We start from the raw sequence: 23,708 nt of genomic DNA on the forward strand, positions 1-23,708 counted from the left end.
ACTCACACCAATATTCCAGCTGATACACTCACTGTCTCTGATACAGGACTTTGTGATATGGTGCAACTCAAACTACCTGCGTCTCAATATCACCAAGACCAAGGAGATGGTGGTGGACTTTAGGAGATCTAGGACTCATATGGAGCCAGTGATCATTAATGGAGAATGTGTGGAGCAAGTTAGGACCTACAAGTATCTGGGAGTACAGTTAGACGAGAAGCTAGACTGGACTGCCAACACAGATGCCTTGTGCAGGAAGGCACAGAGTCGACTGTACTTCCTTAGAAGGTTGGCGTCATTCAATGTCTGTAGTGAGATGCTGAAGATGTTCTATAGGTCAGTTGTGGAGAGCACCCTCTTCTTTGTGGTGGCGTGTTGGGGAGGCAGCATTAAGAAGAGGGACGCCTCACGTCTTAATAAGCTGGTAAGGAAGGCGGGCTCTGTCGTGGGCAAAGTACTGGAGAGTATAACATCGGTAGCTGAGCGAAGGGCGCTGAGTAGGCTACGGTCAATTATGGAAAACCCTGAACATCCTCTACATAGCACCATCCAGAGACAGAGAAGCAGTTTCAGCGACAGGTTGCTATCGATGCAATGCTCCTCAGACAGGATGAAGAGGTCAATACTCCTCAATGCCATTAGGCTTTACAATTCAACCGCCAGGAGTAAGATATGTTAAAGCGCCGGGGTTGATTGTATTTAATGTATTTAAGTAAACTACTTAAGAACTTTTTAAAAGCTATTATTAATGCTTTTTGAGAGAGTGATTTAGAGGCATATCATATTTTTACTGAGTTAAGTATTGTATGAAATTAGTTTTGCTACAACAAGTGTATGGGACATTGGAAAAAATGTTGAATTTCCCCATGGGGATGAATAAAGTATCTATCTATCTATCTATCTATCTAAGTAAATGTTCTCTTTTTGTTTTCCAGCCAGAAGCTCAGTGTGCGTATGTCCTTATAGTCACCGCTGTGTATTGGGTGTCCGAGGCAGTCCCACTTGGAGCAGCAGCAATGGTTCCTGCTTTCCTCTTTCCATTGTTTGGGGTGTTAAAGGCCAGTGAAGTAAGAAAATATTCATTCCATGTTTTATGCATTTATGTGTGTGCCTGTTTGTACTGTTGTAGGAACAACTGCTCATGGAAGGGGGGAAAAAGTGTTTTGTGGAACGATTTTTCTAACGATCATCTCAGAATAGCATCTGAGTTCTGTATTGTGCTTCCAACAATTACCACAAATATATTACCCATTTAAAAAAAAATAAAACTATGCAGGACTATTTAAAGTCCTAAACTGTGATAATGGCTGGAACAAAAGAGACAACTATATGCGATAAGAGAAATGATCACTTTGCATTTGTTGTAGAATCAGAAACGTCATTGACTGAGAACCCAATGAACAAGATGCATGCAAAATTTTATGTGGTAGATTATACTTTCTAACAATGAAAACAAGGCCAGTCAGGGAATAATGCAGCATTGTGATGTGCACCAGACAGAATTATGTCGTTACTCTGTGAACTTTGACAGCAACATTTTCATTTGTATAACAAGGAGCGAGATGTGTCAGAGGGCGTTATGGCAGGATATAACAGAAAGTTTTTCAGCTAAAAACATTTCAAAAATTGTTCAAATCAACACTGGTGCTGCATTAGAAATGGCCCCAGTGAATGGAACGAGATACAGTACATGATCATTGTAGTATGCTGTTGGATATGCCAGCAATGCGATCTAATTATGATGTTAATAGAAGTGTACCTTTTGGGGATGCAGTTGAGGTTAATTAACAAATGGTGTCTCTGCTATAAGTTTATATAAATTGTATGTTATAATGATAAGCACAAAGTATTTAAGAAAATATGACTCTAGGAGATTTAGAATATAGTGGGTACTGGTACAAACCTACATTAAGGCACAAGAAATGGAAAAGAGATGTAAAGGTTGCTGAGAGTTGTCCAGTAACAATGGTTCAAAAGTGATTGATGATTCTCCTAAAATTCTCCCTTCTGGTTGAAGGTAAGGCACAGTTACTGTATGTTATTTTTCAGCTTACATTTTGCATGTTACAGAGCATATTTTTGAATAGACATTGATGCATTAGTGATCTTGAAGAAGAATGATCATAGATGATTATGACTCAGTGCACCTGAATAACAAAGGTAAAGTTACAAACCTGACTCCTTTCCAAGCAGTCAGCAGTTAAAATCGTTACTTTCAGAAGGGAAGTGACACATGATCTTTTAAATGCTGATTTTTATGAATGGCGATGCTGGTAGGAATGGATATTTCCACAAAGGCAAGATTTCAGCAAGTGGCAACGGTGGATGGAATTAATAATATTCTAGAGTGATAGGAACTGCAGAAGAAATTGATGTGTGCTCAGCTAAAGTTCAGATTAGGGATTGGGTGCAGTTTTATAGAGTTACAGACTGATCAAATTATTATTCCTGTTATTGGAAGGCATAGGACAAAAGCCCAAGCTGTAGAGTGGATTCTGGTTAATTGGGCAATCGGTCAATCGGGGGCAGCCATTTATTTGGGACACTACGCCACTTAACTGGGGCAGGAGCATGTTGCTGAACAGTTTCTAACTATCATCAGTCACGTGCGCTTGTGTGGCCATTAGGCGATAGAGCAAATAGTTATTAAATAGTCAGTTGCATTTGTCTGTGTTCAAAAAGCAGTGATTTTTGTCACTGACGGTTGGCGACAAATAAGCAGTAAAGCAATTCTGAATTGTTTTGCTTGCTGTGGTTCCATGCATTCAGGCTTGGAGATGCCAGAAACAGCCAGGCATGAAAATGCAACAATTTCACTACTACAAGTTACGAATTACGAAGATTTGAAGGTATTGACAATGTTACAATGAAATTGAAGATCTGGAGAGCGCGATCATTTAAAGCATTGTATGAATGCAGTCCATTCTCTGCACCAGGTGTCTATGCTGATTTTGTTTATTTACAGTCAATCAAAAGAACGTGACGTAGATGAATTCCTCTCTCGATAAGTACTAGGAACTAATATCCAGTCTCATAGTACAGTAGTAGTGTTCTAATTTGTTCTGTATTTCATTTAAGTACATAATTTGTTACTCAGTTAAATACTAGTTTGTTATTTTTGTTCCTTTTTAACTACTTACATGAAACTTTGGCTAATTGAGGCAACTGCTTATTATTTACCAAAACGTACTGGTCCTGGCGTGCCCTCATTAATAAGAATCCACTGTACTTGTTGTTGGGGAGCATTAAAAATTTAGTAGACTCTGTGTTGGAGATGGAACATATTATATGTGGAACCAAATGACTGACTAACCAAAATTTCTCCCACTGCAAAAACAAATAACTTCACATTTTGAAGATGGCATCAAGTAGGTTATGTTCCCTATCATGCATTCACCTCATATTGAACACCAAAGATAGTTCACTTAGAGCTTCCAATTCCACAACACGTGCTTTCTGGGAAGTATACCTTTGCTGTGATCCATTTCTATTGATCTACAATACAGTCTTGCACCTTCCTTACTCAGAAATTCTAGTGCACCATAATGCACAAGGGTAAATTGTGATGGGAATGGCATGGACAAATGTCTAGAGGATTGCAAAATAACCTGGAAATGGTCATTATCAAGTTGCAGTCCAGACAAAGTTGTTTTTTTTTTAAATGAACATTGAAAATGTTTTATTGTGCAATTGCATTCTGAAGCCACAATTGTCTACTCTATGATAGTGTGCAACTGATGGGATGTAGAATCTGATCTCTCTCTGTTTTTTTGTATTCATTTATAGAAATGCACAAGGTGACTTGGGTCTCCATAAGTTAGGGCCTCAAGTAGCTCAGCTTCCAATTTGACCAGTTTCAGAATACTAGCTTTGTCAACGTTCTCACAGTTTGCTCAATAGCTTCTGCTTTGTCACCTGAAAGCTGCATCACTCGTGCCTACATCAGATCTGCTTCTGATACTGACCACAATCTCAATGTTACCTTGGATCTGTGTGGCAGAGTAACCAACAGCAAAAGAGGGCTGATTTTACTCTCGGCTGACTGCAGTCCATCTGCCTTTGGTAAATGTGAGCTGGGAGAATGTGAATCTCTTGAACAGAAGTATTCAAAGTAAATTTATTATCAAAGTACATATGTCACCACATACAACCCTGAGATTCATTTCTTGAGGGCATACTAAATAAATTAGTAGAATAATAACCATAACCGAATTAATGAAAGACCACCCAATTTGGGTGTTCAACTAGAGTGCAGATACAAAAGGAAATTAATAATAATAAATAAACAATACATACTCTTTGTTCTTTTCAAAGCTTGTGCCCCGAGGTCTGAATCTTGTTTGACAAGGTTTGCATCTCCTTCAGATAAATGGGCCTATTTTTATCTACTCCTGCCATCAACCGTAACTGTATCAGCTATTACACTTTCTTCAAGCCCACTGACCAAGTCTCCTGGGATCGACGTGCCATTCAGATTTGTGTCTCGGGACTTTTGTTTTCTGACTGCTCCTGTGGTCACTCTTGAGCAAGTGACCAGGAACATTTGAATTCATGACATGGAATTCTCCTTCTGTCTGTGGCACAATGCCTAATCTGGACTTGTCTTATTTATATCCTTTTGTTTTTTTAACCTTCTTTGCTGTACCAAATTTTCAAGCTTCATGCATATCATTCTGCCGATGTCTCCTGCCTTGGCGTCTCCTACCCTGGCATCACCTACAATAGTGTTTCTTGATATCTTGTGGAACCATAAGCATTTCTGTCAGCTGGTTCACTTGCAATAACATTGTAGGATACCTCCAGGCAACATCTAAGATGGCTCAACATCTATGAGGGTGGAAAGAACAATATGATTGAAGTGTGGCAGATAATGCTCAGAACATCTGGATCTCAATCTACTACAACAGTCCAGATGTTGGAAACTCCTGCTCTTTTCGCAAGTAGTATTTCATGTGGATGATCACTGTCCGTTTTCCTCTTATAATAAGTAATACTAATTTATAGAGCATTTTTCATACAAATGATGTAGTTCAAAGTGCTTTGCAAAGGGATAAACAACTATCCTGAAAATAAAGGACAGAGATATGTGAGTTAAAGGCACGGTTAAATAGGTTTTGAGCTGGTGTTTAAAGGTGTCAGCTGAGTCTGCACCCCTTGTACTTTCGGGTATGGAGTCCAACAGTTTAGGAGCTGAGTTTAAAAAAATATATGCTGATCTGCCAACAATCTTTTGAGGGAACTTGTAAACAATTTAGGAGACTAGCAGGAGAAGCCCTGAGGCTCAAGCAGGATTTTAGAAAAGAGAGCAATTCTGTTATGTACTCCCATCCCACCATTTGGTGCTTTGAAAGCAGGTACGAGAACTTTTGAAATCAATTCTAAAAGATACAGGAAGCCAATTCAGAGTAGCTGGGACAGGAGTGATATGCTCCTTTATCCTGCTTTTGGTTAAAAGCCTAGCACCTGTGCTCTGAATAGGTTGAAGTTTGTCAATAGATTGCTTTGGAAGGCCAGTAAAAAGTACATAGCAGTAAGCAAGTCTATTCAATATAACGGTGATACAGTACTCAACAGTCTTTCCAATTTTAGTGATTCTGTTAAATTTTTTAAAAAAAATCAGCACCATGCAATATTGCACCCAGTAACTGGTAAACCTCTACACAATGCAAATGTTGCTGACTCCAGAAGCAGACAGCGTTATGCAATGGCACTCAGCTGTGTGGGTGGGCACACTATTTCAGTTTTGCTCCAGCATTCATACCTCATCATAATCGGGGCTAATCTGAATCTGTTAGTTACTACTTCCAAAGCAGCTTGTGGTTCTATAATGAATTATTCTCACTTCTCACTCCAACCAATTTAAATTGGTTCATTCATTCCTGATATTTATGTTGCAAGGACAAAGAAATAATTAGGTTTTTTTTGTACAATAAGCAGCTTGTGGGTTTAGAATGTTAGGAGCGTGTGTCGAAGTTGTAGTGAATTTTGTCTTAGCAGGAGTGAGACACAGATTGTGACATATGGAAAATCCATTTCATTGAGAACAACATTAAATTAGCTGTCTTTTAGAATCTGTCACACTCAGTAGTCTTCTGCAACCTGTACCACCTTCCTCCTACAAAAATATTATTGTAAAAAAAAAATTTCCTTTTTTCTTTAAATTATAATAGTAATAATAGGCATCTGTTAGTCTCATGAGACCATGGATTTGCACCTTGGTAAGTTTCCAGGGCACAGCCCTGGGCAGGGTTGTATGAGAAACCGGCAGTTGCCCAAGCTGCAGGCCTTCCCCTCTCCACACCACCGATGTTGTCCAAGGGAAGGGCACTAGGACCCAAGCAGCTTGGCACCGGTGACGTCGCAGAGCAATGTGTGGTTAAGTGCCTTGCTCAAGGACACAACACATTGCCTCAGCTGAGGCTCAAACCAGTGACCTTCAGATCACTAGACTGATGCCTTATCCACTAGGCCACGTGCCAACAACCTTTAAATCAAGGTACAATGATTCCAGAGATGAGACAGAATTACCATAAGCAGAATTGGGCAATTTGGCCCATCAAGTCTGCCCCAGTATCTCATCATACCTGATCCATTCTTCCTTTCAGCCCCAATCTTTTGCCTTTTCCCCATATCCTTTTATGCTCTAACCAATCAAGAATATACCAACCTTAAATATACATAAAGACTTGGCTTTCAGAGCTTCCTGTGGTAAAGAATTCCACAGATTCACCACTCTCTGGCTAAAGAAATTCCTCCTCATCTCCATTCTAAAAGAACACCCCTCTATTCTGAGGCTGTGTTCTCTGGTTTTAGACTCTCCCACCATAGGAAACATCCTTTCCACAACCACTCTATCAAGGTCTTTCACCATTCGATTGGTTTCAAAAGGTCACCTTTATTTTTTCTGAATTCCAGTGAAAATAGGCCTAGAACCATCAAACACTCTTTATATCATATGCTGTTCAAGCGTGGAATAATTTTTGGGAATCTCTTTTGAATTCTCTCCAGCTTCAGCACATCCTTCCTAAGATGAGGGGCCCAAAATTGCTCACAGCACTTCAAATGAGGTCTCACCAGTGCTTTATAAAGTCTCAACATAACATCCGTGCTTTTATATTCTAGTCCTCCTGAAATGAATGCTAACGTTGCATTTGTCTTCCTTACCACAGACTCTACCTGCAAATTAACCTTTAGAGAATCCTGCATAAGGTCTCCTAAGTCCCTCTGCATCTTAGATTTTTGTATTTTTCACTCAATTTAGAGAATACTCAGCCCTTTCATTTCTTCTACCAAAGTGCATGACCATACACTTCCCGACATTGTACTCCATCTATCACTTCTTTGCCCATTGTCCTCATCTGTCCAAGTCCTTCTGTATCCTTTCTACCTCCTCAACTACCTGCCCCCTGTACCTGTTTTCGTATCGTCTCCAAACTTTGCAACCAAGCCATCAGTTCCATCATCCAAATCATTGACAATAATGTAAAAAGAATTGGTCTCAACATAGACCCCTGTGGAACACCAGTCACCGGCAGCCAGACAGAATAGGCTCCCTTTATTCTCACTCTTTGCCTCCTGCCAGAATCGTTATATATGCTAGAATCTTTCTGGTAATACCATGGGCTTGTAGCTTATTAAGCAGCATCATGTGTGGCTCCTTGTCAAAGGCCTTCTGCAAATCCAAGTACACAACATCAACTGATTCTCCATTGTCTTTCCTGCTTGTTATTTCTTCAAAGAATTCCAACAGATTTATCAAGCAAGATTTTCCCTTGAGGAAACCATGATGACTATGGCCTATAGTATCTTATTATGTGCCTCCAAGTACCCCAAAACCCCATCCTTAAAAATAGACTCCACCATCTTCCCAACTACCTAGGTCAAACTAACCAGCCTATAACTTCTTCTGTCTTCTCCCTCCTTGAGGAGTGGAGCCACATTTGCAATTTTCCAGTCTTCTGGAACCATTGCAGAATCTAGTGATCCTTGAAAGGTTTTTACTAATGCCTCCACACTCTCTTCGGTCACCTCTTTAAGAACACTGGGGTGAAAGGTCCAGGCCTTTCAGTTTTCCAAGAACCTTCTCCACAGTAATGGTAACTTCACACATGTCATGACCCCTGATATGTGGAACTTCCACCATACTGCTGGTGTCTTCCACAAGGAAAATACTTATTCAGTCCTTCCGCCATTTTCTTGCCTCCAATTACTACCTCGGCAGCATAGTTTTCCAGCGGTCTGATATCCTGTCTTGTATCTCTTTTACACTTTATGTATCTGAAGAAACTTCCGGTAACCTTTTTAATATTATTGGCTAGCTTACTTTCGTTTTCCCTCTTTACCTTCTTAAAGACTTTTTAATTGCCTTCTGTTGGTATTTGAAAGTTTCCCAACCCTCCAACTTCCCACTAATTTTTTCTCTATTATGTACCCTTGCTTTGACTTCTCTTGTTGGCCACAGTTGTGCCATCTTGCCTTTTTAAAATACTACTTCCACTTTGGGATGTATGTATCCAGTGCCTTCCAAATTGCTTCCAGAAATTACCGCCATTGCTGCTTTGCCAGTGTTATTTTCCAATCAATTTCGGCCATCTTCTCTCTCATGCCCCTGCAACTTCCTTTACTCCACTATAATACTGGTACATCTGACTTTAGCTTCTCCTTCTCAAATTTCAGGGTGAATTCAATCATATTATGATCATTTTCACCCTAAGGGTACTTTTACCTTAAGCTCTCTCATCAATTTTGGTCCATTGCACGACACCCAATCCAGAATAGCTGATCCTCTAGTGGGCTCAATCATGAGCTGCTCTAAAAAGCTATCTCGTGGACATTCTAGAAATTCCCCCTCTCGGGATCCAGAACCAACTTGGATATTCTCAATCTATCTGCATATTGAAATGCCCCATGGCTATTGTAACATTGCCCTTTGGGCATCCATTTTGTATCTATATGTAATTTGTAGACCACATCCTTACTGCTATCTGTGGGTCTGTATATAATACAGTGTCTTTTTACCCTTGCAGTTCCTTAGCTGTATCCACCTATAATTCAACACCTTCTGACCCTATGTCACCTCTTCATCATGATTTGATTTCATTTTTTACCATCAGAGTAATGCCACCCCCTCTGCTTTCCTGTCTGTTCTTACAATACAATGTGTATCCTTGGACATTAAGCTCCCAGCTACAATTCTTCAGCCATGATTCAGTGATGCCTACAATCTCTTCATGCCCATCTGTAACTGTGCTACAAGTTCATTTGCCTTATTTTGTATGCTGTGCACATTCAAATATAACACCTTCAATCCTGTATTCACCCTTTTCGATTTTTGTCCACCTTTTCACATGGCAACTCGTCCTGTTGACGGCAAATTTGCCTTATCATTGGCCTCTCCTTACTAGGAGTCTCACTACATGTGGCCCCTGTTTATAAACTAACTACCTCAGCACTATCACTCCTGTTCCCATCCCCATGCCAGATTAGTTTAAACCCACCCGAACAACTCTAGCCAAATTGTCCACAAGGATAGTGAACACCCTCGGGTTCAGGTATAACCCATAACTTTTGTGCAGGTCATACCTTCCTCAGAAGAGATGCCAGTGATCCATAAATCTGAACCCCTGCACCCTACACCAGTTCCTCAGCCACGCATTTCATCTGCCAAATCACCCTCACTGGCATGTGGCACAGGCAGCAATCCAGAGATTACTTCCCTGGAGGTCCTGTTTCTTAGCTTTCTACCTAGCTCCCCAAAATCTCTCTTAAGGACCTCCTCAACCTTGTCTACCCATGTCATTGGTGCAAAGATGGGCCAAGACTTGTGGCTGCTGTTTTAAGGAGTGCCTGTTTTCATTGCGTAATGCTCTGAGTATTTTTGAAGTGCTAACCTAAGATGCTTCAAATTCATTGCTTCTGTTCAGATGACTTGTGTAATGGCAATAATGATCCACTATTTTGCACAACATGTAGGATCCCCTTTGGGTTGCATGGCTCTGCAGAGGCTCATTTTAATCTAGTGTACAGTGTTCAGAGTGTAGTTATTATGGCTGGTGGACTTTGAGTGAGGACTATGATGTAAGATTATATTTAAACAATTAAATCAATAACTTGACTTATGAAGACAGATGATATATTGCAGCTGATTAATGCGGGAGCTGGTGCTAAGTTTTGTGATTCAGAGCAACTGTGACTGCAGTATGTATATGATGAACTGGCTTCTGATGATAGTCGAGAAGGGTTGGACAATATTGCTAATACTTAAATTTTGTGAAAACTAGGAACCAATTATTTGTTGTACTTTAAAGCACATAACCAAATAGCATGATTAACTAACTAATTTGAATATAGTATTAGATCAAGGGTAAAGACTTCTGCCAAAATGATCAGCTGTCTTGTGGATTGGAAACATTTCAAAATTCATCAGAGGAGGAAAGGAAAGCTGATAAAAAGATAGTCAAGCAGAATATGAGTAATTCTGAAAGAGACTGAAAACATGCACTGTAAAGGACTGTGGCTGTGCCTATAAAAACATAAAAAGAAAATGATTAGCATGTGTTGCTAAGGGCTCTTACAGACTAAGAGAGGAGAAATAGTAATTTGGAACGGGGAATTGGCAAAGAAATTCCAGTATTTTGTGTCTGTTTTGCAGACAAGTCACAGAAAATCTCTTAGAGTATTAGAGATTAATGGGTCTGGAGTGAATGAGGAGCTGAGAAAGATTGGCATTAGAATAGACAAAGGAGACACTTAAAGGACCGGAAGGTGGTAATTCCCCAGGATCAGAAGAACTATGTTGTAAGGTTTTGAAGAGGTGAAATTGAAGGAGCCAATTTGGGGTGAATGGTATGTGGAGATCACTTGCCTTGTTAGAAAAATCAAAATAGTGAGAGATAGAGAAACATTAATGTTCAGAGGGACCTCTGTGCCCTTGTACATAAATCAGGCACAGCAAGGAGTTCAAATGGCAAATTGTCGTGTATTTAGTGTTTCAGTAATGTATTGTTTGATTAAGCATTTGTTTGCATAATTCAATATGTTCTGTGTAAGAAGCACTGTAGGTGAATGGTGTACCTCGTTATACACTACAATGTACGTGAGCGTGTCACTAAAAGAAAAACTAATCACCTGAGTATTCCAGGCTCCTGTCTTTGTCTTTCAATTAATTTTTCAGTTGCGAAACATAACAGTGATGACGAGGAAGTTTTAAAATGAACCTGAGCCAAACTATTACAGACAAAACTTGCAGAAAATGCAACACGGTAGGACACATACCAAGAGCATCTTGGGCAGACAAAAATATGAGGTCTGCACAGGGGAGAGAAAAAGATGAAAAAACAAATATCAGGTTGTAGCTTCAAAAAGAGAATTAATCTGCATGCTCTTGATAAATTTGATAATGCTGAGTATGACATAGAACTTCAGATTTATAAGGTGAAAACTAACAATACACAAGTAATATGGCTTACACCAGAAGTGAACAGTAAGTTAATTAAAATGGAACTGGACACCAGCTTGGCTGTTTCAGTCATTCCACAAAATGAGCTTGAATGATATTTCAAAGATACTGAACTAAAGCCTGGAGTACAACTAAGAGCTTGTACTGGAGAAAAGATAACTCCTGTGGGAATGATATACACAACAGTGAAATACAACAACCAACAAGCCCCAGCGAACTTGTATGTGGTAAAAACAGGAGTGCTAACATTGTGGGGCTGTAATTTGCTGGGACAATTGAAGATCCACCCACCATTTGCAGGCCACATCCCTTGCAATAGGGTCAACCAGAAGTGAATTAAGGAAGGTACTGGATGATGCTACAGATGTGGTCAAGGATGGCATTGGAAAACTCAAACATGTCAAGGGTAAAATAATGTTAAATGAAAAGGCCACTCCCAAGTTTTATAACACCCATTTGGTTCCTTATCCCATCCATGATGAAGTAGCCAGCGAGCTGATTGCATGGAGACTGAAGGAATTCTTTCCAAGGTTGAGTGGAGCCCCTGACAACGCCAGTGGTCCCAGTAGCCAAGGAAAATGGGATCTGTGATCACCACCAATCCAGAACTGAAATTAGACCAATACCCTCAGTGCAGGATAGAGGATATCTTGCAAACCCTTCTGGAGGTAGACATTTCAGCAAAGTAGACGTAGCTCAGGCCTACACATAGAGATGGAAGAAGAGTCCAAAGTGTTTCTTGCCTTAAGCATGCACACAAAGGGTTTTATGATGATAATAGGTTTATTTTTGGAGTAGCACCTGTACTGGCACTCTGCCAGAAAGCTGTGGACTAGGGGCTGCAAGGCTGCCCAGGCACCCAGGATGACAACATTGTTACTGGTAAGAATGACAAGGAACATCTCCAAAATCTCAAGACCATGTTAAAAAGATTAGAAGACTACAGGCTCAAAGCACAAAGCAACAAGTTGTAAATTCTTTAAACCAAGCATCAATTACTGTGGTCACTCTATTGATGCACAAGGATTACACAAGTGTGCTGAGAAAATTCAAGCAGTGGTGGATGTCCCAAGGCCAAAGGACTTGTCACAGTTGTTTTCCTTTTTGGAATTTGTCAATTACTATAACAGTTGCCAAACGTGGCTTCTGTGCGCCACCGTTTGAACTCATTACTACAGATTGGGAAGAAAAGGCAATGGACAAAGCAGTGTGAGGTGGCTTTCCAAAAGACAGGAGATGGTGACATCAGACAATGTACTCAAACATTATAATCCACTTTGTCCAGTGACGGTTGCCTGTAATGCCTCACCGTGTGGTCTAGGTGCTGTCATGTCACATGTTATGAGTGATGGATGTGAATGGTCCGTAGCTTCTGCATCATGTTCCCTTCCTGCTACAGAGTAAAAATATGCACAGATTAACAGGGAAGCTTTGAGTCTGGTTTGGGGTGTGACACTTATAAACCAGTACATGTATGGGAGAGACTTTCCCCTCATTACTGGTAATCAACCACTGGTGTCCATTTTCAATCCCTAGAAGGGTGTTCCATTAACAGTAACAGCATGAATGCAGAGATGTGCCCTGTACCTTGGAAGACACAATTGCAAGACGAAATTCAAGAGGACAACTGAGGCAGTGTCCTGTTTACCCTTGGAAAAGGAAATACTTGGAAAAATTTACAAAAGAGGACATTTACTCTTGATGAATTCTCTCCAATGCAAACTAGCAGTCACCCTATATGTAGAGATGATCCAAAGGGAAAGCAGCGAAGACTCCACATTCTCTCAGGTCCACATGGCTACCCGAAATGGCTGGAGTTTGCAGCACAAATTCCAATTCCACCTTTTTTTTTTACCAGTGCTGGGATGAACACTCTTTACAGGGGTTGCCTTATGTGGGGATTGAGAATTGTAACATCCAAGCTGAGAGTTGAAATGTTAGAGTAGCTACTATACATGCTAATGATCTAGGCGCGGTGAAAATGGAAGTGCTGGCTTGAAGCTTTGTCTGCTGGCCTGGGATAGGTCAGCAGAGCAAGCAGTCTGCCATGAACTCTTTGGGATGTCAACACATTCAGAAGATGTCAGGAGCAGTGCCTATCCATCCCTGGGAATAGACCGCTCTGCTCTGGCAGATGATACATGTAGATTTTGTGGGCTCAAATTTCTTGGTGGTAGTGGATGCAGCTACAAAGTGGCCAGAAGTGTTCCCAATCACATCAACTATAGCTTCGCACACTGTTGATATGTTAAGAAGCCTCTTCTTAAGGATGGGTATTCCAGAACACTTAGTTAGTGACAATGGACCACAATTTGTTTTGGAGTAATTTCAGTCATTCCTGAAAATGAATGGAATAAGACCTATTACATCTAAGGATGGTATTGTGAGCAATATCAGTAGAACACTCTACACTAGCACTGAATCAGAAGCTCACCAAGTTCCTCCTTTCATATCACAACGCACCACGTTCCACAACCAACTCACCAGGTATGCTGTTCCTGGGTCGTCCTTTGTGCTCACGCTTGGATCTCCTCAAAACCTACCTCAGAAGGAGTATGCAGGACCAACAGCTGAGACAAGTTGAGGACTCCTCAAACAAGGAAGTTCAGTGTTTCACTCCCGAGTAAGTAGTCCTGGTGAGGAGCTACAGAGGTGATCAAAAGTGGGTGCTTGGAAAGATTAAGAACAGAACTGGACCATTCTCCTATACAATGAAGCTTGTGTCCTCTCCAGATGATATCAGACACATCAGCCTGTTCAGGAGAGCAGAGTTCGTTGTTAGAGAAGAAAGGCGTCCAGGGTTGTCAGAACTACTTCCTACCGTCCCAGAATCAACTCCTGCATCCAGCGTGGAGGGGGCTCCAGAGTCAGAGATTGTTTCACAGCCACAAGTCCCATCTGATGTTACCCCACAAGAGCAAGGAATCCTCCACCACAATTGAATCTTTAGCCCTGAATAGGACAATTTAAATTTTACAGTGCTCTGGACGTCCGTATAGTAGTTATATTGTATAGTGTACTGGGTGTGTGTTGAGATGTATTCTATATTTATCTGGAGTTTATAGCTAAGCAGAGAACGTAGTCTATTTGCTATTTCAATAACATTGTAAATATATTGTTATATTGTTAAATTCTTTGTTTATAGAATTCAGTGCTATGTAAGAAGTACACGAATGGCATACGTCATTACGTCACCATGTCATATGTGAGTGACTCATTAGAAGAAGAATTAAGTACTTAAGTATCCCTGGCTCATGTTTTTCTCTCAGTTAATTTCTAGAGTTATGAAACATAACACAAATGTTATTTAGGGCTTTGTTATAAGTGGATTTGAGCACAAGAGTAAATTGAGTGATTACACTGGTTCCTGATAAACTGTATACAGGCCAGCTCTTGCTCTACCTAAGGAAGGACATTGAATGGTAGAGGAGCAGCAAAGAAGCAAATGACCTACTCCTGCATCTGTTTCTTGGTCACTCTAGAGGCCTGGGTCGCTAAAAAATGGCAAATGCATTGGTTAAATATAAAGAATAAATGAGCATTTAGTTCTGATGTATTATAGAACTACACTAATAATACGATGGAGTGCTACTTCTTGTGAAACCAAGAAGAGCCAAATGAACAATGTTAATGGATAAGTTCACACAAATCATTCTGAAGAGTACAGTCCACAGCTTCTGCCCCTTTACCCAACTTCAATATTTACATATAATTCCTATCCACTTAATTCCAATCTATTTCCACCCCAAAGCATTACACTTCCACGATGATCTAATCATTCTGTTTAACTGATAGCCACTTGTCTCCTCCCTTCCTTACATCTTCCTCTTTCTCCTCTCTATCCAGTGCCCACTTGCTCTGCAGCATGCCCCTTTTCTGATTGTATGTTGTAACACCTCCTGGCATTTAGTGCCATTCTGTCAGATACTTTGCTCCTTGTGCCCAGTCTAACCCAGCTTGCGCCAAGCACTCTGCTCATCTCCTACACTTACTATCTTTCTCTCGCCTTGCATTCTAGACTCTCATCTTCCACAAGTTCTTCACACCCCTTCCCCCCCTGGTATCCATTTGCCACTGCCAGTTCCCACTTGCCAATCCATTGGACAAGCCTTGCAGGACCCCTTCAGCTTTCACACTGCTCCATCACAGGAAGAGCCCCATGTACCTGAGAGAGCCACAGTTCTTACCTCCAATACATAAAGGCAACAACTGCAGTCATTAGTGCTGAGAATTACAAGAGAAGGAAGGGAGATGCCTGTGCAGTACATTTGCTAAGCTCTGAAGGGGGCACTTTGGGACTTTTATTGTGTTGAATTGTGACACTAAAGCTCTGTCAGAGTGAAATGTTGACTAATAGTATTTGCATGACCACCCTAAAGCTCCCCCAACCTTGGAGACGTTCTCCCTTCATCAGAGTCATCAGGATTTAGGAAGTGAGAAAATGAGACTTTAATCGCAGCTGAATCTACCTGTGCCCTGTGATGTATAGGCCAGCCCTGCCTGGTAATGTGCCTTTTTCCTGCTCCAGTTTCTTTGACTTTTTTCGTATTTGTTCCAATTCGCTGCCTGAAATGGGGAAGAGGCAATCAGCAGCATCAGCAGGAGGGCAAGATGATGACTTGACTGAGTAATTTCCAGTCTGTTTTCTTAAGCTACCAGACTGGTATTTTGTTTCTTAGAGTGTCAAATGCCTGGCAGCAAGAAGTATAATCTACATTTTAATTTGCAGTTGAATTCATAGAAATGCTAGTTGGGGGTTTGCTGTTTTGTGTTTGATCACTGAGTAGTGTACTTCCTTGCACAAAAACCAACCATCAGACCAGGCATCTCTCCACATATATTACTCCAAGATTTTATCCTGGACTGCAACTACAAATTTCCCGTAGCACTGGGATTCTATGCCCAAGTCTTTGCTTCAGCAATACCTCGAATTCAGAGGGCGATTGTAGCTTGTGAATGTTCGGCCAATGAATATTTTGTTTCTGAGCCTTTGCTAAGAAATTCAGTGGTTCCTGGTGCCCAAGGCATTGTGCTCTACTGAATAGCAATACACTTTGTAAAGCAGTTCCCTTTTATGTACTCTGTGGAGGTGAGGGGAGGGTGTGGTTGGTTACTGGGGAAATGCCTCTGGGAAGTTGGAGGCAAGTTAAAGATTGGACTATGAAATAAAAGGGCCGGGTCAAGGATTGGTTCAATGGCTGGTGAAAATGACAACCACAAGGCATTGATGGGGAGTGGGATAGAAGTAACTGGTGGGTGAGTTGTGATATCTGGGTCAGAGAGTCCAAGTCAGGACTTGGTGGAGTGGACTGATGCAATGAGGCCTGGGTACTCGTGGCTGGGGGTTCACTTGTCATTCAGGGATGGCTGGATCTGTGAGATACAAAGCAATACCTCTGTTGGGAGTCTGAAATAAAGGAGAATGCAGGGGAAGCCCAATGGGTCGGGGAGCGGCTTTTATATATAACAGGGTGTAGTCCAGGGCATCCATGCACTGTCTGAAACTGTGTGCCAAGAAAGGACACCTACTTCTCCGCAGCCACAAGCCTGCCTTTACCAGGTTGCTCATTCCTCCAGATTACACAGGTATCCATTCCCTCACTGGGAGAACATGCTAGTATTCAGCAGACGCTATATAGTTCTGTGAAAGGGAGCAGGTTCAGACAAATCTCCAAAAGTGGTCAGCTATAGTGAACAAGCTCCAGATGACCCAAACCTCATGGGCTGTTCCTCTAACACTGCCAGATGACACACATGCATCTCATATCGAACTGCTGCCCTCTAGTCAAAGACAGCAAATATATCCTCCATTCTAGGAATAAAATGGGAAAGGGTTGATTCAAAGGCAGAGGAGACTCTGCAGATGCTGGAAATCTTGAGAAATGCCCACAAGAAATGCTGGAGAAACTCAGCTGGTCAGGCAGCATCTATGGAACATAGAAACATAGAAATCTACAGCACATTACAGGCCCTTCGGCCCACAATGTTGTGCTGACCATCTAACCTACTCTAGAAACTACCGGTACTAAGAATTTCCCTACCACATAGCCCTCTATTTTCTAAGTTCCATGTACCCATCTAAGAGTCCCTATTCTATCTACCTCTACCACCGTCGCTGGCAGTGCAATCCATGCACCCAACACTTCCTGTGTGAAAGAAAACGGAAGGAAATAAAGAGTTAACATTTCAGGCCTGATGAAACATGGGCTGTTTGCTTCCCTCCATAGGTGCTGCCTGACCTGCTGAGCTCCTCCAGCATCTTGTGTGTGTTGATTCACAGGCACTTTGTAACCTGCCTAGTCGGAGTACCTCATTCACATCAATAACTGTTAAAAGCTTTTGCTGGCAGAATGCGAGGAGACTACCTCTGACTTGTAAGCTGAATGGTGTGGAGTATTTGGGGAGTACGGCACTCACAGAGGTGCCATTGTTTGAAAGAAACGATTAATTAATATGCCAGCTCTGCCCTCAGGTGGACGTAGAGGATCCCAGGAGCAGCAGAATTCCCAACATTCTGCCCAGCATTTATTCCTTAATAGCATCACCGGGAGTAAAAAGAAGATCCAGCATATGGGTTGTTATGTGCTAAGTGTTCTGTTTTGAACTTAACAACAGGTTCCACTTCACAATTGCTTCATTAGCTCTGAAGTGCATTGGGTGACCTTGGGGCAGTGTAAGGTGCAAAGTGACGGGTATCTTTCTTTAATATCTGTTATAAATCTAATAACATGTATGTCAAGATCAAGAGGTTATATGGTTGATATGATACTGTGGCAGAATTGTGATAACTTGAGACAGCAGAGTCTGGGGTCGGTTTCCCGGTCGAGCCACATTTAAACCCTGTTGGTTATGCGAGGTTTAGTACCAGGACTGTCTTCCTGCACACGATGCATCGACAGACCTGGGTGAATGTTTCTCCGACATCTTGCCAGCTCATCCAGCTGTGGAAGTGTGAAAGGAGCAGTTGCTGATACTTGGTTCTGGCAGCATGGCTGGAACTGTTCTTTACTCCTGCAACCTTGTGTTTATTTAAATTCTTGTGTTTAAGAATTAACGTGTTCTTCTACTTATCAAGAGGGAAATGGACAGCTGATGTTGTGTGTTTGGGACCCTCCTCTGGTGCCTTCATCAGTCAGCTCTCCATCTCTGTCCCCAGTGCCAGATCCGCTGATTTCCTCCAGCAGTGTGATTCTTTAGCACCCGATTCCAGTCCCTGCAGCCTCTCGTGTCTCCATTGAATTCCATGACTTTTGATGTCATTAGGTGCGTGACTGGTAGGTGTTGGACTCACTGACGTCAGCTGTATGCAGAAGTGCCTGTGCCAATTCTTCAACTGTTGCGCTTTCACACAGAAGTGATTGTTTTTATCTTTACGACATTCAGCTCCAAGTCTGAAAATACATTAATTCATATTAAAAATTATTTTCTGGAAGCATTTCCACTTATGAACCATCTGAAAGAAAACAAACTCTTCTGTCTTTCTTGACGTAGTATTTGGTAATTTTGAATTGCTATTGTCTAGTTTTGTGTTCTCGATCTTAGTTAAATAAGCCGCCAGGATGTACAGTGGACGAAACTCTCGGTGTTTTACAGACTTGAATTATGCCACCTTGTCTGAGCTTTGTAACTTACAGATGATATGTTGTTTATATCATCCATAGAATTTTTCTGCAAAATCTTTCCTTCATTCCCCATGCTCTGAGACAAATCAATGTCCATCTATTTCCCGTTTTAAAAGGACAGGCTTTGCCAATTTAAATCCAAACCCAGCAACTGGTTGGTCACACAAAGGCCTGTGAGCATGAAAATGTATACCCTGGAAGGTTGTAAATGGAATGTCTATTAAATGTTTAATCTAAAGATGGGTAATTACAGAGGTGAAAGGCAAAATATTCAACCATGCAGAAAGTTTCAGGGAACTTTCTTTAATGAGATTGGGACCTAAGCCTAAAAATTACTTAATACCATTCTATGAAAACTTGCCTATTCAGATGAAACTCAACTTAAGTTGGAGAAGGGCCTCAGATAATTCAACCCTTGATTATTTTTTTAATTGGAATTTTCATCAGCTCTGGTGCGATTTTGTTTTTCCTTTTATTTCGTAAAGCTCTCACAATGATATCAACAATTGTGCACTGCACTAAGTTCTTTCTCAGCATACTTTCCACCTGACTGATTTGAAAACCAACTCTCAGAACATTTATTTATTTCTGTTCCTCCGATAGGGTGCTATTTAAAGAGACAGTTCTCAAACTACATTCTTCACCCACACTGTGACTTCCTGCACATGTGGGCCTCGACAGCTTTGCTTGTGAACATCAAGGACGTGGACATTTTCGGCTTCTGAGGCTCCGTATCGTTCCAGGTTCTGGCAAATCTCACAGGCTATTTTCTATCGCATCAGAGAGGTCACCCAAACTCACTGCTCTGAGAGAAGACCTTCTGTACTTCCCTCTCAGCTTGTTCCGCCACTGCAGGACTTTCTAAGGAGCAAGCATTTAATGAATTCACTCATAGTACTTGCTGCTATAGAAAACTCCCCTGCAAATTCGTACCAAGAGTGCCGGTCATTAACCCTAGAGGGTCACCACTTCCACACGGGACAGGTCTCTTATAGGCAGCATACTCCATCAATGTACACATGTTCCACTGAACTCTTGGAGAACTTTGCCAGCTACTGCAGCCAATTTCACTAAAATTACCGCATCGTCCATTCATTAACTAACAGTATTTCCCTATAACTCGAAGCATGCTGATTCAGCTGTGGTTTATACCTTTAAGAGCTGCTTGCCGAGAACTACTTGGCTAATGCCAACTGCTGTGAAAAATCATACAGTTAATACAGTATTTGAGATGAAATTCACACAGCCCTGCCCTGTGCTGAACCCTGCAAATGAAAATTTCAATCTTCATAAGACCTGCACAGACAGTATTAGAATGATGCTCAATCGTGTTTTAATCCTGGTCAGTGCTCTTTTCAGTCCTGGTAAGCTGGTGAATGGTTTGTTTCCTCATTCCCATCAAAGAATTATGAATTAAAAGTGCCTGCTACTTTTTTGCCTGCTTATCCTATATTTTTAACTATTTGTAAGTTTTAATAGATTATCAGTCATCATATCTAGCTTGTTTTTCAAGTTTGAAGCTGGGCCGATTTATTCTGTCACTTTGCTCTCAGTTAACGAATAAGTCAAAATCTCTTTGCTGATTTTGCTTACACTAATCACTTAGTCGTGTAAGCGATTGGGAGAAAATGTCAGCTACTGCTGCGGGAGACTCTTTCCCCTTTGACCGTTTAACACAGTGTGTGGAACTCCACTGTTAATGTACTCAGGCAGAAATTCCATTTCTGCTCTCATCTTTCTGTATCGTGCTCAAGCAAACTCCAATCCAATTGGCTGAATGGTAACCGAGCCTCAGAATTTCAGTTCGTTTGAAGGCCTTGTATATGGATGTTAGTCTTCCATGTATCCATGCAGATAAAGTACATGAGATAGTTCTTGAGCTTAACTTTAGCCAGTTGTGTGGAACAATATGCCTCACAAAACTTCTCAGCTTCCTTCGTAGGGCTCCTTCAGAACTCTACTCAATGAGGCCTTTATGCCAACTCACCTGAAAGTCTCTTGGTGGTCTGTTATCCCATCCCAGAACCTTAAAGAAACAGTGTCACAGCTAAAAATGGCCATTTAAGCTGTTTCTGTTGTGGTGCCCGGAATGAATCATAGAGCCTTCATGAACGTTAAGGGCGTCAATATTGATGATTCGCTTTTCCCAAGGTTTGAAACTAGTATGCTACTACAGAATGCATTTGACAGAAATTAGACAGCATTTCAGAGGGAACAAAACCGTACAGCCAGTATGTAAATTGCCGGCATTACATTGCATACTCTCTTTATGTATCTTCTAGCCTTTAATCTCCAACCGCAGGTTAAACCAATAAGATTGCAGTAATTTTTCCATTTTCTGTCTGAAGCTTTCAGTTAAATGTACATGTTGACATCACACAATGATTTGCTGAGCTCTGTAACGATGAACGCCTTCACTTGTTGGAGGTGGTGGATTCAGTTTTTGTGACTGTCTAACATCAGGCAAGCAGACATGACAATCTTTGTGCCTCTGATGATCGTAGCAGGAGAAGTATTTGATTTTTTTTTGTAATTGTTAATTCAAACAGATGAACTGCAAATGTCAATTGCATTTTGGAGTGGGCCCGCAGCATATGTCGGACCAGGAATACTGGAAACATCACACAAACCCACTCTCTGTGCTACCTACCTTCTATCACCTATGCGCTGCTGAGGCCAGCATAGCATTAAAATTGAAACTGGCAGCCTTTCTGATGAAGGATCTTTGACGTAAAACAGTAACTCAGTTTCTCTTTCACTTGCTAAGTGCTTCCAGCCTATTCTATTTTATTTTCACCCCTTGACAGAATTTCATAGGACCAATGTTATTAAAACCAAGAGACCTAAGCCAGGTAAATGGATTTAGGATGCAGTTAAGCCTTAAGTGGATCAATAGCCTATTCCCATGTCCCTGTCAGGGAGGTCAATGAACAATAGAATCAGCAATACTGTAATGGGGAATAAGACTGAAGTCCCAGAAAAGGCTAGTACCAGACATGCTTCCAGTTTAACCTAATTACAGATTGTGATCGCTATAGACCGTAAGCTTAAGCTGAAAGGGAAATGGATGGCACTATATAAATACGGTCCAGCAGATGATAGCTTCTGTCTACTTTTTTGACTGCTTCTTGTGAATGAATCGTAGGAGAGGATAACTGACTTCAGAGTTGTACCCTGATCCAGAATATGTTGTTTGACTTTTATTTCCAACATATTAGCAAGTCTCTCATCCATTTGCAGCGGCTGGGTCAGCCAGCAGAAGGAAGGTCCTTACAGTAGCTGGCATGTGCAGATTTCTTGTGCGAAGTTAAGAACAATATGTCAGCACTTAGTCCCATTATTTGGATGTCATGCATGGAAAATGGAGACAGGTGAATTGTGGTAAAGAATAGACAGACCAACCTTCGATAAAAGACTGACCAACATTCTAGAACAGGGGTTCCCAACCTTTTACAGAATATGCCATGGAACTACTGTTAACAGAGGGGTCCATGAAGCCCAGGCTGGGGACCTCTGTTCTAGAAAATACTCATGTTGCTACCACAAGGAAGAACACTCAGTGATGCACCATCAATAACTCTCGGAGACGTGAGGCGAGATATAGGCTTTTATTGGCTGGAAGAAAGAACAAGCAGCAATTGACCACCACACTACATCCTGGAGACTGAGGCCGGGGCTGCGTCTCCAATCGCCTTTATACCAGGGTCCATGGGAGGAGCCACGGTCAGTGGGAGGAGCCACAGGAGCAGTCAGCGGGGGGGCGTGTCCAGACAGGTATATGTAGTTCACCACACTCAGCTTGTTGGAGATTTTGGTTTCCATGAAATAAGTTGGAGAAAAGAAAGAGATGGTGGGGTGAAAAGACATTGAAGAAAGATCCAAAGCAAGTTACAAATCTATTGCTAATGAGCCACAAAATCCTGTGAAAGAATTAATCTTGTTCACTTTAGAATCTTCAGTATTCCCGGGGATAGTGATGAGTCCAATTAGTACTTTAAGTTTATCGAGTTTCTTATGACACTGACTTCATTGAACTCTACAAAATCTAATGGCTCTTGAGGAAATAAGATATCATGGGATCTGTCTACTACCTCCAGTTTATTGCCCCGCTGACCTGGTTTATCAGCCACAGCATGACAATTGTAGTTTAGAAAGCAATACAGATATCTGAAGAATATTATCTGATTTGAAATGATTTTTGAGTTGGAGTTTCATGAATAGAAAATACCACATTAAATGTAAGAATATAAACTGTCAGTAAATTATTTAAAGAACTGAAGCAACAATGTCTTATTGAACTGAATCCCAAGGGTAACAACAGACTTGTGTGTAATAATTTGGGCCTCTGTCATGTTGTTTGTGAACACAGTGGTTAAGAGAAGTAATTACAATAATAATTATTTGTCACTTGAACGTAACAGTGTATTCATTATTATAGATTTCTCTTCTGTGAGCCTTTGCTTTACTTTGTTTTGGCCCTTCCCATGCTGCATGCGATACGTTTGGCTCATAACACAAAAACAAGATATTCCACTGGGCAGAAATCTGAAATGAAATCGGAGATGTTGCAAGTGTAGAGGTAACCTTTTAAGTCAGTGACCTTTCACACAAGTAGTTATGAGAGGAGG

The 23,708-nt window shown here is 41.2% G+C and overlaps 1 protein-coding gene across 2 annotated transcripts in view; it reads left to right on the plus strand.

The window, feature by feature from the left end:
* Nucleotides 1-23,708, plus strand: part of LOC140734824 (solute carrier family 13 member 4-like) — an 85,827-nt gene that overhangs the window by 18,411 nt on the left and 43,708 nt on the right. For both annotated transcript variants that reach the window (XM_073059397.1, XM_073059398.1), the window contains exon 2: nucleotides 936-1,067. In XM_073059397.1, the coding sequence (XP_072915498.1) occupies nucleotides 936-1,067 (132 nt within the window). The remainder of the gene's footprint in view (nucleotides 1-935; nucleotides 1,068-23,708) is intronic.

This window comes from Hemitrygon akajei, chromosome 10 (genome assembly GCF_048418815.1).
Source record: "Hemitrygon akajei chromosome 10, sHemAka1.3, whole genome shotgun sequence".
In the NCBI taxonomy this organism is placed as follows: domain Eukaryota; kingdom Metazoa; phylum Chordata; class Chondrichthyes; order Myliobatiformes; family Dasyatidae; genus Hemitrygon; species Hemitrygon akajei.